The sequence below is a fragment of the Hippoglossus hippoglossus genome, chromosome 11, assembly GCF_009819705.1.
Source record: "Hippoglossus hippoglossus isolate fHipHip1 chromosome 11, fHipHip1.pri, whole genome shotgun sequence".
Lineage (NCBI taxonomy): Eukaryota > Metazoa > Chordata > Actinopteri > Pleuronectiformes > Pleuronectidae > Hippoglossus > Hippoglossus hippoglossus.
The window spans coordinates 12,562,160-12,578,464 of record NC_047161.1 but is presented as its reverse complement, the minus strand read 5'-3'; the positions used below and the strand labels follow the sequence as shown (position 1 = coordinate 12,578,464).

Below are 16,305 nucleotides of genomic sequence, written 5' to 3'. Positions count from 1 at the left end.
CATATGTTTAAACAAGGTTTATTTAAGTGGATTTAAGTGGATTATTTGTCAGGAGGACACCAGCTACTTTTTAATTCCCCTTAATAGACTCTTAGTTTAATGTTATCTCACAATATGACTATGCCAACCCCCTGACAAGGCAGGTCTGATGTTTTCCTCGGCCAGAGAATGACTGAGAAAAGAAGTAATGAGTGCAGTTATGAGACTGTGGAGGAGTAATCAATCATCATTGACTGTAGTGCCGCAGGGTGCACGGGGGCTCTCACTTACTGGCAGTGGATTGGCACTGCTGTTCCCATTTTCTCCAAAGCCCACTTAATAATGAGACGGTTTTATTTTAGGGTACAAATAAAGAGAAGGGATGGTGCTGCGCTGTATCCGCGTCAACAATGTAACAAAAAAAGATTTTCATTAAATCATATTGAAGTATTGCCACAGTGCCCACTAACACCAGAGAGTATTATTTTTGTGAAGTAGGTGATGCTCCACCCATTGAAGAACAATGTGAAGCTAAAAATTCCCGCCTACGGGTGCCACCATCTTGCACTTTTGACGTCTTTTAGAGGCAGAGTCTTCGCAGTAGTGATCGTGGTGTGTAGCTGTGGTATCAAGGTCCCACCCACACACGTTCTCGACTAATCGTGAGTCAGTCTATACAAACTACAGTATAGGTCAGAAACTCCACCTTCTCCATGTTGGTGGATGGGAGCAAACTTAAAAGTCAAAGAATGGCTCAAATAAATTTGACGGTTTATGTTGTATTAGGTAGATCTTATCACACTGATGTATGTTTAGGTGCTTATGTTTCCCTTAAGTTTGTTTTGTATTATTTTGATGCTATGAAAACGGGGTGAAACGTTATGATTGACAGATGAATCACCACTGGTCAAGTGCATGTCCATCCCTTGATCACAACTGCGAAGTATGCAAATACACAAGATGGCAGCGTTTGTATCTGGGATATTTGGAGACACTTTGTCCATCTTTATGTACAGTCTGTTGTTCTAATATCTTGTTCTCAGTCCCCACCAAGTCTCAGGAATATATGACTCGGGCTAAGTGCCTCATTAATCAGTGGCAAACTTTGTTTGTCTTTATTGGAAATAGCTGCTTGCTGATCCACTGCAGACACCATAAGAACAATGGGCCTGAAAAAAGCAGGGTTTCACTTGTATTTATCCGGCGATGCTGTTTAATACGAGTGTCACCTAATTCACTCAGTGTAAACCATCATAGCTAATGGCTAAGTGTGGAAATCATTAAATTAGTGTTTCAAATTAAAAGTATCCACTGGCTTCAACAAGGCTCTGACAAATTATGCAGTCAAGAGGAAACAGCCACCATCATCAGCACAGACTCAGCAGGCAAACGCTGTCCTCACAGTAAGGTCACTAGACCTTGATTATCACCAAGGAGGCGAACACCGACCTGGTCTGTTCCACCAAACTTTTGGGATGTCTGCGTAGGAGCTTCCCCCGTCACCGCGGCTGTTCTGCCTTGTTAACCCACCTAATGAGTGAGATTCCTCCCCTAATCACCGTCTCTAATGGACTGTCCAAAACGATCGACAAATGGGGTTTTCACAAACGGAAGTCTGGGCCAAGTCGGCCATTTTTAGACTCAATTAATTTTTCAAATGCGAGGATTTGGGGTTTTTTTTTTTTTTACGAAAGAGAGAGCGAGAGAGTGTGAGAGAGAGTGAGACTACGGTAGATTTATTTTTAGCAAGGGAGGCAGACAATGGAGGGTGAAAGAGAAATTGACCATGAGAGAGAGAAGGAGAAGGAGGGAGGCAGGCTGGGAAATTACAGGATTGTAATGACTGGTGTAATGTTTCAGTTGGTGTGAGCCTGGGGGCCTGAATGATAAAGAGACACCGAAGTGATTAAGGCCCTAGATTTGTCAACTGATTTTCTGTCTTCAGTTATATCGTGTGAGAGGATTGCCACCACTGGCATGACTGTGTGCATGTACACTGATGTGTGTGTGTTTGTGTGTGTGTGTGTGTGTGTGTGTGTGTGTGTGTGTGTGTGTGTGTGTGTGTGTGTGTGTGTGTGTGTGTTCCGACCTCATTAAGTGAAATTATCCTGTAATTGATACCCAGCCGGCAACCTGTACATGAATTATCCTGACACAAATATCATAATCTCTTGTGTTGACTAGATTCAGTAGCTATTCCTAAGGCAAACTGTATTGTAACCTTGGTTGCCATGGTGTGTGTCAGTGGTAACTATGGCAACTCTTGAGCGACTATATTGTGGTTATGTGACTGCTCTGTAGCAGTTTCTGAGAGGCCTGCATGGAGTTTGGCCAAAAAGGTGAGGTCTCTCCATTCGCCTCTCCATTTACCCACCAATTTTTTCCAACCACATTCCATCTCCATCTTTCATCATCCCACCCCTCACAGCTCCAGCTCACTTACTTTCAACTTTTCACGTCACCTTCTCGCCCTCTGTCCCTTTCTCCACCCTCATCTGTCTGCCTCGGTGTATATCTTGCCTTCTTGTCCCCTCATCTGTCCTTTCATGTTTTCACCTGCTTCGTCGTCCATCTTTGTCTGTCTTTCTGTTTCTGCTGCTCCCTCTCTTTACTTCTCCATTGCCTCCTCATGCTTTTTCACCAATCTCAAGAGTAGTGCCTGAAATAGCTGTGGGGTTGCTCTGAGTGGTGGGACGGGAATGTCGGAGAACATGTGAGTCGGTTAAAGAGCTGGAAATCTGGGACAAAGCAATGTGTAGACAAGAACCGAACCCCCCCCCCCCCCCCCCCCCACCCCACACACACACACACACACACACACACACACACACACACACACACCTGATAGTGTAATTTGTGCTGCTCTGGATTTCTCTCTGACCCACCTACTTATTGTATGTTGAGAAAAAACAGGTCCTTGTCATTGCGCTCCAAAAAAAACAACATTAATGTTTTCTATACCTTTTGGAGCCCTCCCAAAACTAGAATGCCTTCCTTTAAATTTCGCAGAAAATGTATTTAATGGATCTTAATGAAAAAAGTCAGGCATGTTTAGGGGACTGATATTTAGCTATGCGTGTGTAAGCGGACTGTTGGGCCTCGGTAGATGTATGCACTCCCCGAGTGCCATTATTGATAAATTTCCTTGCCAGAGGAAATATTTTATAGTATAGGACCCATCCTCTGGGGACCATGAATGTCTGTACCCGGATTTCATTGCAATCCAGTGAAAGTTGTTGAGATATTTTTGTTCAACCAGCTCCAATGACAGCTTGAATAAAGTTGATCAAGGCTAAGAAAACATTGTAAGAAACCAGTCTTTATCTGTAGAGGACAACATGCCAGCTGTGATACAATCACAACTTTGTGTTGCTAACAATGCTACTCCCACCTTCCTGCTTCTTACAGAAAACAGCATTTGCATAATGGCACAGGGTCAGTTGTCAGTGAAATGTTTTTTGAGAAGAGGAAATATCTTTCTCATGATGGTGTTTTGATGGTATGATTGCACTCACATGCATTTTTTAATAATAGCTCACACAGGCCTAACAAATGTTTCCTTCACCTGCAATTACAAGACACAGTTGACTTTTGTTGCGTAAGAAGGTGGTGTAACCATCTCTCTGGTCTTCTCTCTTCTTGTCTTTCTTCTCTCCCTGCCCTCTTTCCTCTTTTTGCCCTCCCCCCTCTCTTTCTTTGTCTCCCTCGTTCTTCATCTTTCTCCTATCCTTGTCCCTGTGGGGTTTCTCCAGTGGCTGTCATGCAATAGTGTGAGCATGTAGGGGATGATCTATGGGCTATAAGCAAGGAAAGAGACAAAGGAGAGGAAGATTTCAGAGATGAGGATATGATTCAGTTTTTTCCTTCAGTAGAGTTTCTCGGTGCAGCGGGACGATAGTAACAGTAGGTGGATGATGTCCTCATACAGGCGGTGGGGAAGAAGGTCAATGTATGCAGAGAGTGAGGGAAATAAATGGATTGGAGGGGAAAGATGGATCTTGTGTTGGAATTCCAAGGGCAGAGAGGAGATGAAGACTAATTAGGTGGAGAGATCCAAAACTGTATGTGGGACGTACAGAGCAGCTGGAAGGGAATGATGGAGGGAGCAAAAGGTTGATACGGGGGCAAGGAGGGGAGGAGGGACAGAGCAAAGGGCAGTGGGAGTGATGGAGAGAAAAGGGGGAGAAGGAAGGAAGATAGGAAAACTGGAGGGTGGGGAAAGGCAAGAACAGGGGTGTGATGCTGGTGCATGAGCGAGGGAGGGAAGGAGGGAGGCAGGGACGGGGTCGGGGAAAGTAGGACAGTAGAAGGGAAGTACAGATGGAGAGAAGAGGCAAAATGAGGGAATTTGGTGGAAAGGACAAAGCAAAATTGACATGAGAAAGGTCAAGCAAATGGTGATTATGTTCTGCGTCAGCCTAAACAAGTGCCAGCCAATTACAGAGGCAGTGAACAAGATTTGATGTGAATTAAAAAACAAACACGTTTTTTTTGCTGAGATTATAAAAAATCACAAAGACACCAACATAACAGCACTTAAAAACTTCCTTTCATTGCATTTTCTATAAAAATTAAACATGGACCATTATACTAACACCAATTTAAGTTTATAGTAAGTTTTTCTTTTACTTTATACACAAAAATCTATCAGTTTCATAAGGTCTCTTTCTCAACATGAACATCGGCACCAAATTTGGGCCCTTCATATATATATATATTAGAAAGAAAAAAACTGAAAGAAAGTGATAAAACATTATGAAAGCGCAGGAGTGCGGGCAAGTGAGATCTAGTTAAAGGCTGAAGTTAATAGAAATGTTTGTGCAGCCTCTGTCATCAATTGACCTCCCCTCTATATTACACAAACTTGCAGTAAAGTAAACAGCACATCTGTCTACTCCATGAACTCAACCACCGTACCGAATCCCCCGTCAGACAGTACGGTGAGTATTTCACGGTATAAACATTAGTTTTCTGTCAGCACCCTCCACTCGTGCTCTGGGAGCTGCCACCAGGCGAGTGCTGCAGGCCTCTGCTGCGGGTCCTTCAGACACCAGCGGCCCTGTCGCTCGTTCCCTCTCGCTTACCCCCCGAGCCTGAGGGGTCTCACATCCGACAGCCGGTCCCAACGCTGACACCCTCTCTGACCATCTGTCTGGGTCGTGCAGTCAGAGTATTACTGCTGACAGGCGATGTTCTCCAGGAGTTTTTCTCCCTCGTTTCACTATCACTGCATTTCTATTTCTCGATGCCGAACTATCAGCTCACAGCCCAAGTCCCTCCTTCTATTCCTATTGGAAGCGGGATGACTGCGTTAAGTGGGTTAATTGCTGAGTTGTAGAAACTCAGTGACATCAACTAAAAGAAATCTTATGAGGTATGAAACCATGAGTGGATCAGACAAAAGTCAAATTTATTCAGAAAATTCAAATGATTCTTTTCAGGAATGAATCAGTAAATAAGTGTATATCTGTCTACACTATGTACAAGGCTTATAACATGGTTTAATGTTTTTTCTCTTGTCCGACCAGTATTTTTGGGATGTCACATCATTTTTACTCTAAGTACCAAAAACTAATCCTTTACAAGATAAGATCTGGTGATGTTCTGCATTTTTCTGTTCCCACATATATTTTGCTGAATATGAGCAACAGATATAATTGAAAAAAAAGTATTATTATTCATTTACTATTACATATTCCTGGAGCACCTTCCCTCCTGTTCGAAGTTGAAAGTGACAAGAATCACATTTTGTGCCAGCGAGCGCGCAGAAGCGACTTCTATTGATTTCTGAATGGGATTATAAAAAAGGAACATGTCGCCCGTTCCTCTTGAGGGACACATACAAGGGTTTAGTTCTCTGTCATTGTATTCCCAGTGCAGATCAGAGGTATTTCCCCTCAGCAAAGCCTGATGTACAACATAAAACAATTAAACACCGGCGGTCGGCGGAAGAAGGAATTATTGATGCAGAAAATTGATTTTTGAAATGAAATGTAAGTGGAACAAGTCCCTTCGCAGGACGTCTCAAACTGTGATTAGAAACGAGTTCATGTCGCTGCGTGTGTTTATGCATATGAGTGCTTGTGTGTGTGTGTGTGTGTGTGTGTCTGAGATCATGATTTTGCTGTGATTTTCATATGGTCTCAGATATATTGAGTGCCATTTGTTAATGCCACACCGAGTGTGTGTAGTCATACATTTATTATAATAACTTGGAACAGGTTCTACTGCTTATCAAATTACAGCAGAGCACACACACACACACACACACACACACACACACACGTAAATAGACACTATTATAGAATCTGCTAAACCACAGTCATCCACTGTCTTGTATAATGTGCATTGTACTGTAAACATTAGCTGTCTTTCAGCAGAGCTCTAAACATTTGCACTAGACTGGCCCTGTGCGTGTGTGTGCGTGCGTGTGTGTGTGTGTGTGTGTGTGTGTGTGTGCGTGTGTGCGTGTGTGCGTGTGTGTGTGTGTGTGTGTGTGTGGATTCAGGTATAAACAGCTGGTCGACTTCAAACCTGGGTATTTAGATCCAGACACAAATAGGCTAATTAACTGTGATAGACTGTGATCCTGTTTTTTTTCTCTGTCATCACTCGAGGACAATCACTATTGATCTGCCACTTTTGCTTTTTCTCTCCTGCTTTTCCTCTCTGAACACACAACCTCCTCTTAACCGCCGCTCCCACAGAGTTTATCGTGAATTCAGGGTCAGTTTCTTGACTCGAGGGAATGAGTTTCGAGAGCAGGATTCCATTGCTCTGCAGATAAATCAGTCATTTATTGAGGTAAATGACCTTCATGTTGCAGCCCACATGGGCCTTCATCTGCCCTGCGCTGAGGATTCAATCAGCCTTTGTACCCGTGTGTTAAAAGTCCCTCTTTAGTCCCAGTGGCTCAGTTTAACCCCCAGAGAGGCACTCCTCGACCAGTCGAATTTGTTTCCATTTTTATTACCTGAAGCTTCAAAGAGTGGGTGTCAGGAGCTGAGTGGTTAAAGAGGTGGCCTTGCAACCAGAGTGTTGGCAGAGCAACAGCCTTGACTGATTTAAAAATGTCTCACACTGGTTCCAAAAAAATAGTCAAAGTTGCCCGTAACATACATATACATATATCTTTTATGTCTGTGTCATGCTAATGCATTTGGCCCATCTCTTCTTGGATTAGGTTTGACCACACTTCAGCGTTCTGCGAGAGTTGTATCTTCGTTCCAGTCATGTATACATGCCTTTGGCTCCATTCATACTAAAATGAGGGTCAGCATTGGTCTTCCAGTATCTATTCCAGTAGGTGGATATATTGTACTTGGAGGATGCTTGGTCAGTGCAGTCACAGATGTTTGGCTCCACGCAGGACGTCCTCACAGGAGTCCATGTGTCCAGACGGGTGGATGATGACATTTACATCACGAGGACCATAGCAAACTCCTGGCAGACACAGAAACTATGAACTACAAACACAATGATCTTCTTCTAGTATTCCATATACAAGACATGTGGAAAAAGAAAAAGTTAAGACACACACTCACAGAACTATTACATATCTGTACATTAACTCAATAAAGAGCCATTTTCTCTAAATTACTGGAGTATCAATATTGAGCATCAATATTTGCACTGATCACTAACTGCTGCTCAATAACTTTGTAAGGAGTTGGTAATGCGATGCTTCAGATAAATGATGATATCAGTAATGGCTCAAAAACCAACGACCAAACTCTCTGGAGGTCTTGATGACATTATAAACTAACTTAGGTGAAAATTGAATCAGTTTTAAAATAAATATATTTTTTTGCAATTAAACTGTTATAATCACTCATTTCTTATGTCGAGGACATCATACTGTTCAGATAAAGATGGAACTGGAAAGAGATTTTAAATGATATCTCCCCAATAAGGTCAAATTTGGTGTGTTAGCCCATATCCCCTTAAAAGGGAATCTGACACTCTGAGTTCCGTATGTTTCTCATTTGACCAAATCAGCACAAAGAAAATCATTTTCATTTCATTTCCAAATTTCCTGACCCTGAACCTTTCTCTGCTCTTCCCCTCGTCTCTCAGCTCACTGTGTTTGGATACACAGCTCCTGTTATTTCTGCTGTCACTCCTCTCATTATGTTCAGCCCTGGCAGACAGATGCTTTCAGTAAACAGTAAACTGCATGGTACCAGCTCAGCATTAACACGGACAAGCACATTTAGCAGCTTAATAATGAACATGGCAGAGGATTGAGCAGTGGAAGTAGAGACTAAAACCGTCACCTGATTGCTAACGCTAAACTGTAAGGTAATAGATTATATAGTGCAGTGTTTACAGCTCGTTCTACTGAAAGTGGCAGAATTAAATCCAGTTTAATTCTTAGTTAATTTAAATTTAACATGGGTAATGTTAATTAATGTTTCTAGTGTTAATTAATGATATTATACATATATTAATAGTTGCTTTACTCTGCATTTTGCTGTGCTGTGAATCTGAGGGATTGGTCCTAGAACCTCCCGGGTTTCTCAAAGGAGCAAAAGTAATGACTAGTTTAAAACTGTAGTTTGGTCTGTGATGAGCTTTACAATTTTTTCCTTTTCGCCTCGAGTCCTAAAAACACACTGCATGTTATTTTTTCTCATTGCATTCATTGTGAAGTTTTGTTAAACAGCCTTTGGGGCAATTTAACAGCGGGACCTGAGATTTGTGCTATGCCAGGATAAACTTGCTAACTGAATAGAGAATCAGCAAAAAGAGCAAAGAGACATCCGCTAGTTTCTCTAAATATGGGTACGCGATAAAAGTAGTGTAAGGAGTGCCACAACTCCACCTTCCCTCAACAATGTCATCCCCTCCGCTCCTTGCCTTCTTCCTCACCTCTCCCCCCTCTCTCCTGCAGACAGCAACTTCATCCTGGCCAACGCTCAGATGTCGAAGGGCTTTCCCATCGTCTACTGCTCCGATGGCTTCTGCGAGCTCACAGGCTTTTCCCGGGCCGAGGTCATGCAGAAGAGCTGCGCCTGCAAGTTCCTGTTTGGGCCCGAGTCGAGCGAAAGCATCATCCTCAGCATCGACGAAGCCTTGGAGGAGCGCAAGGAGTTTAAGGACGAGATCATGTTCTACAAAAAGACGGGTGAGACTGGAGACGTTTTCAGAAGTGAACTTTGCAAATGTGAAGTTTGTCCTTTTGTGAAAAACGCAGCAGGACGTTGTCCGGGTCTGACACATTCACAACAACAGGAACAAATTCCGGCGAGGGGTGGAGCCTGGGTAGATCCTTCAGGAAGCAGGGCCTGATGCATAAATTCCACTGCGGAAATCTCATGTTTTTGATTATGGCGCCAACGTCGGCCAGAATCGGGCCTCATCACCAAAATATCTCAAATCTTGATGTTTTTCCAAATTGACATCTTTGTCTGAGTCCTCTTTTTCATCCTAAGATATTTTTATTCTTTTTCTTTTGTGTGTCCCAACATTTTGTCAGACCATCAGTTTTGTAGTTTAAGATCAGAAATCATGTGATTGGCAAGATCACAAATCTTGAAACAGGGGGTGTTTCCTCCTCGGAAATAACAGACTGCAACAGGAGTCAGGGCGTATGTCAGCAGAGTTAATACCAGTTTTCATTTCCTTACCAAGGTTTCAAACCTCGGAAACAAACTGATGCACTGGGAGAACAGTGACAAATTTGATTTGATTGATTTGGTTTGCAGGAAGGAGGAAAATGATGTTGGCAGAGATTAGAATTTTTTTGTCAGCCTGTCCAAACTTCGCGCACAACCTTTTCTTTTAGATTTCAACCTTTCAAAGCCTTTATTGAGTTTTGGAATATGGCATGAGATATATCCCATAATTTGTGTTTGGGGGCTGGTCGGAAAATGTCCGGAAAATGTCCAAAGTAACTCACTCACGCAGAATTTAGTTTTGCTTTCTGGTTCGGTGGTTGTTGTCTTTCTTTCCTTTTCCCTTCCTTCTCAGTGAAAGTTAATTTTCCGCTCTTCTGTGATCGTGCCCAGTCATGTCACCATGAAACCAGGGCAAGTTGACAAGAAAACCATTAGCGAGCACATGCACAGTGTGATTATCATGTCTGACTTTTCTTGTATTTTTCCATAAATTGATGACCATCCTCCGCAGCTATTTCTGAAGGAGCTTCATTTAAATCAGCGTAGATGGGACCGTGAATATATGAAGTGACGCTCGGAGGAACGGACAGAACTTTTTTAGTAATTGGCTCATTCCCATTAAAAGGTGATTAAACAGCCACTAAAGTCCCTCAGTTGATATTTTAACGGCGAGACACATTAAACTTTCATAGCTGTCAGCCAGTGACTCTTTAACCCCCGTCTCCTTGAAATGCACCGAGCCCCGCAGCTGGCTGTGGCGTGGTGCGGTTTGGAGTGTCCCTCTCTGATTACCCCGGCTGGCCACTGAACAAAATGGAGTCAAAACTAATGAGCACATCTCGGCATCAGTTGGGAACATGCTCGCTGTGATGTGGGACGGTGCCGTGTGCCCTCTGCATGTTTACTGCGGCTTTTCCTGGCTCAGGTTTTTTGCCGTGCCTTGCAGCAGATCCAGTTTGTGTGAATCTAAAAAGATTTTAAAAAGGGAGAAAAAACTCTTCGACAACATTTGTGTTTTGGTGTGAATTTCTCTGCAGTTACACCATCACACAAATGTGTTATCAGCGCTGCATACGCTCGTATTCGTGCAGAGCAGCGGAGTGTGAGGGTGAGATTAAACATTCGTTCTTGAGCGTGGAAACATGTTGACAAAACACTCTCACTGCAAGGTCCATTTAGCTGCTGTTCTCCGGCTTTTGATTTTCTTACATAATCTTCCTGAGCAGACAGAGTTTTTCCAGTTGTCATGGAAATGTAGACAACCAAATTTCCATTTGTTTCTGAGCTCGTTGAAGAAGTTGCACCCGCCAGCTAAGAAATTGAACGATTTGAGATGTGATCTGGGAAAAAGAGCTGTTGTTTGTTTTTTCCCAAACCAGATGTTCGTGACTGATGCATCTGAAACCATTTACCGATTGATTCCGTTGCTGGAAGCAGAACTTAATCTTTTCTGTATTGATTAAAGGTAAATGTCGATTTTGGGTTGGAATATATTTGCTTCGAATGAAATACACCTTGCGGGGACACTGCACCTCATTCAAGAACAGATTTGTTCTTAAGTTATGCATAAAAGGTGATTTCGGGAGAACATGTCGCATTCACCAAATTTCATGTTAATTTCCGTTAATTATGTTAATTTACTGTCCTTGTGCGTGCTGAGGTGGTTGAGCACCCCGTTTACACACTTTCCTGAAGACAGAAGAGTGTTGAATCTGATTTGGTGTGTTTATACAAACTCACCATACTAACAAATAGAAGAGAAACTTAGTACCAACATGTATAAACATGCATGTGAGGATTTATTATGCTGTACGCTGCTCTAAACTGATTAATACAGGTATTATGATGTGTGCATGTGTCAGGTGCTGTGCCACATTTCTATAGTTTTCCCTTGATTGGCTCCCGAAGCAGATTTAGCCAACGGCTCAGTGCAGTTTGCGTAGAAACAGCTTTGCTAATACCATCACAGATGTGACTGTCTAATATACGCCTCTCTGTGTCTCGCTTTATTGTCTTTTTCCCTGCACACGTCCCCTTGCTCCTCTTCCCTCCTGTTCTCCGTTACTTTACCTTTGCTACTTTACATCTTCCTCTGTCTCTCTCTCTCATTTACGATACAGTTTTTTCCCCCCTCCCGCCTCTTGTGCCATTCCCTCACAGTACTGTTTGTGCCAGTTGGCCCGGCTGTCTGTCTCGCCGCGCTTAGCTGATTGACTCGGTCCTCCGCTTGTCTGCCTGAGAGAGAGAGAAAGCTGCGTGTTCGCAATCAGGAATGCTCTTTTCTCGCAGTGTGTGCTCGATAGCACTTCCTTGTCTTGCAGGCATGCAGATATTCAATCAGACACACACACACACACACACACACACACACACACACACACACACACACACACACACACACACACACACACACACACACACACACACACACACAGACAAATAACACTGTAATTGACTCATCTTCACACCAGGGATATTTACTGAGTGGGAGTGATGGGAGGGAACTCCGTGGGAAATCCCTCTTAATCAGCGATTCATTTCTATTAACTGCATAGTCAAAAATAAGCTGTTTAGCATGACCTCTGCTGTGAGGACGTTTGTCTCCACCAAATGTATGCAGAGGTAAAAATAGAGAAAAGATGACATTTCGAGGTTCCCCAATGAACAGAAAAAATTACACTGTATACCGTTTTATCTTTTTGATAAAGGAAACTTGAACACCGACGCTGGTGCAGACACACGCATCCTCACAGATACTGACCTGCAGTTCCTCTGAAAAACTATCTATTTAGCAGGAGATGGGACCTCAGAGATCGGTTCATCTCCCGCTGTGCTTGGGGAGCGATGACTCGCTCTATTTAAAGGCTCTGCTTCTCCCAAGGGACTTCCAGCTGTAGATAGGCTCACTAATAAGTCTGGGAATCTGTCTGTCTGTCGATCTATGTGCACATACACACTGAAGTACACACACACACACACACACATTGTAAATCCATTCTGAGTATAAGGTATAACCAAAGCTGGTGTATATAATATAACTGTGTTAATAAGTGTTTTTTCCCCTTGCAGCTGTGCTGTTCTGGTGCCTGCTGGACATCGTGCCAATTAAGAACGAGAAGGGAGACGTGGTGCTCTTTCTGGCTTCATTTAAAGACATCACAGACACTAAAGCTAAAGCCATCCAAGAGGACAAGAAGGAAGGTCAGTGCGATACCGGCGAAATTCCACAATTATCAAGTCCAAAATTCCACCAGAGTGCACACACACACACACACACACACACACACACACACACACACACACACACACACACACACACACACACACACACACACACACACACACACACACATATCTTCACGAAGTCAGTGTGGAAGCAGCAGTATTAATTCACTAACATGGTAACAGACCAGTAATGTGAGACTATTCCTTGTTATCCCTGAACAGTAAAGACAGTAGCCATATATGATATGAGCTTCTTTCTCTATATAATATATATATCTCCATATTCACAAATAATAACTGTTAAGATTCAGGATATGAACTCACACATATATTAGATACACACATATACATAATTTTAACAACACAAAAACCCATTCAACCTGAATTCTGTGTACAGATCCAGAAGCCCGTCTTGGAGGCGTTTCCTTCTTTCATTTGAAATTCTCTGTGGCACAGTTTGCATACTGTTGGCATAATGTTGGTTGTCTTCTTGATTCTGATGGTCCATCAACAGAAGCAACTGTTGGCCTCCTTTATTCCGCAAGTCGCGGCTGCTCATTCCGAACCCACCCTTGCTGCCATCTCTCCATGTGTTTGTTGTCATTGTTACTGTGTCTTCCCTCCTCTGTTTTCTTCTTGTTTTTTGACATCGGACTAGAACTAGTAGGGTTGTTATGCTGCTCGTCTGTTGTGGTAGAATCACATCTGCAGTACCTGTTACCGGTATCTTCAGTGCTGCATAAAAACAAGGTTGGAGAGATCTTCAGAGGTGGGTTTTTGTAGATAGTTTTTGGGCAATATGTCCTTTATTGATGGGGCATAATTTGAATGTGAACGGGGAAGAGAGAGCAGGGAAGACATGCAGCAAACAGTCTGAACAGAATCTATGGTAACTGCAGAGGACTCAAGCCTCAGTACAAAGTGAGCTATCAGGCGCCTGACAAGGTTTCTGAATTTTAGCATCAAGTTGGTAAACTGAATAGCTGTTCTCTTTAGGAAGTGAATGTTGGTGACCTTAAGGCTGTGTCTACCTAAACAGAACAGAAAGGATTTCTTCATCAAACCAAAATGTTTGCTTTTGTAGACAAAAACAAATCTTCAGCTTTTTAAATCCACTTCATTTATCCTTTGAGTTATTTTGACACCTCCGTTCAGTAAGAACCAGTATCTGTGGAGCAGAGGTTTGCAGATCCTTTAAAGTCAATCCTCTCAAGAAAAACATAATTTCTGCCTCATAAATGTTCAACCTTTTGCAATTAGAGCAAGTGCTGCGTTTTCATGCTGCACACATCATAGGTGCTTTAGGTGGTCAGGGTGGATACTGCACTGCAAAGTACAGACACACTTTGATGACGACGAGTCAGATATCTTTGTCAGAACTTTGCCCTTCCACCATTTTAATGATATTCATAACTGTAAATACAAGCGACGACTAAAGGAAATTAAGTTGCAAAATTTGCACTCAAAATCAATTTCCTCAAAGGATTACCTTAAGGGCAACATCTAAGTAAAAAGCCAGAAGCAACCTACAAAGCGAGAGAGAAGGTCACTGTGCGTGCTTGTGCGTGTGCGTGTGCGTGCGTGTGTGTGTGTGTGTGTGTGTGTGTGTGTGTGTGTGTGTGTGTGTGTGTGTGTGTGTGTGTGTGTGTGTGTGTGTGTGTGTGTGTGTGTGTGTGTGCGTGTGTGAATATGTGTGTGTGTCAGCAAATTGACTTTTCTCACCTATAAGACCTCCCTCCCCTGGATTTGCTTAATTACTCTCATCACAGTAAATGAGCGAGAGCAGGAAGCAGAAAGCGGAAGTTATTTTTGCCAACGTAAAGGCTTTTCATAGAAACAGGAAGAGGCTGATGCAGCACGCGGGTGTAGACTGACAGCAGCACGGGAACTATAACGAGTGCAGGTCTGACAAGCTCATTTAAATGAGAATATGCCTGGTAAGTCTCACGGGGCAACTGCATTTTTTTGTTGCCATTCTCAGCGCAGACGTAACAGGACTGAGCTTGTTTTCGCATGTTTAAGAGTTAATGAGTTAACATGCGCGTAAGTAGCTTGTTTAACAGCAAGTGAATGGATAAGAAATAAAAAGAAAGAAGGTAACAGCAGGAGATGCACCAAGGTTATGTGTGACATCAGTGGGGTGTTCCGACCTCCCTGCTGAGGACACTTCAGATGTGACCTAGTTAGCCTCCTGTCATATGCACTGACGGGTCAATGCCTGCAAAAGAGGGAAACCCGTCTCTGACGTCTTCTCTCCATCTTCCGTCTCCTCTCTTCTTTATGTTTTATCTTTTCTGTCTCGATTTTTTCTTCTAGCTTTCTGGCGTCCCTTCCTCACCCCCTCTCTCACACTCCATCACCTCTATCTGTTCCACCTGCTCTTCCACCCGTCCTATCTCCCCCATATGCCCTACATGCCTTCGCTCTCCCCCCCCCCTTTTCAACACAACACCTCTACCTTCACATGAATGGCTATAAACGCAGAGGGAAATTTATTGGATCTAAAAATAAGCGTGTCTCTGTCTCGGTGCTCCTGCCTTATCGCGTCCCCCAAGGCTGCGCCGTGTTATGGATGGTCCCTGTCTGTTGGGCTCATCTGGGGTCCACGTGCACACACCGGCAACACACGCACCACCGTGCACACACACTTTCCAAAGGACACTCTGAGGCAGTTATCACTTCAATTCTTCAGCTCTCTTATTGCCGTTATATGCCCCCGAGCCAATCTTTTCCTGTGGGTTCGTTCGTAGCAGTGAGAACGGGGATCAGAACCCATGAGCAATAAAGTGCCCTCTGCCATTACCCAACTGCTCGGTCGATCCCGCACTGTACTACACAGCTACTTCATCTACTTCTACAATACACTTGGAAGAGGCACACACACGCACAAGCCCAGCCCCAGTAGCAATCCATCATAACTAATCTACCATACTATACTTAACTGGCTCTGTGCCCCAGTGCTGACTTTTTAAAACGGAAAGCTGCTGTGGTTTTTGTTGGAGATGGGGTGTACACAATAAGGCTTCATCAACAAAAATGACAGTAAATGCAAAACAAAAATAATTTCACTCATAAATTATTCAATTTGCAGAGAAATGACACATTATTCCTGTTGCATATGCATGTCCTAAATAGGGATTCAGTTAACCTCGGGGGGGGTGAAGTGTTGTAAGGTTGGGGGTGTACTAACTTTTGTGTGCGCGTGTGTGTTTGCAGAGCGACGGCGCGGCCGGGTGAAAACAGGCTCCCAATTCAGCTCGACGCGTCTCCGGAGGAGCACGGTGCTCTACCACATCTCCGGTCACCTCCACAGCAGAGAGAAGAGCAAGATTAAACTCAACAAGGTATCATCTGACACGTCAGACAACGGGACAGGATGTAACACGATAAAGGCTCTTTGAAGAGGGGGTGGGGGGCGGACTGTAAAACATTGGGGAGTGAGGCGACAACTGCTGTTACACAGTAGATAAAATCGCCGGGC

At 43.4% G+C, this 16,305-nt stretch overlaps 1 protein-coding gene across 1 annotated transcript in view; it reads left to right on the top strand.

The window, feature by feature from the left end:
* kcnh8 (potassium voltage-gated channel, subfamily H (eag-related), member 8) overlaps nt 1-16,305 on the top strand; it is a 48,092-nt gene that overhangs the window by 4,198 nt on the left and 27,589 nt on the right. The window contains exons 2-4 of the mRNA XM_034600476.1: nt 8,873-9,106; nt 12,669-12,800; nt 16,041-16,168. Of these exons, the coding sequence (XP_034456367.1) occupies nt 8,873-9,106; nt 12,669-12,800; nt 16,041-16,168 (494 nt within the window). The remainder of the gene's footprint in view (nt 1-8,872; nt 9,107-12,668; nt 12,801-16,040; nt 16,169-16,305) is intronic.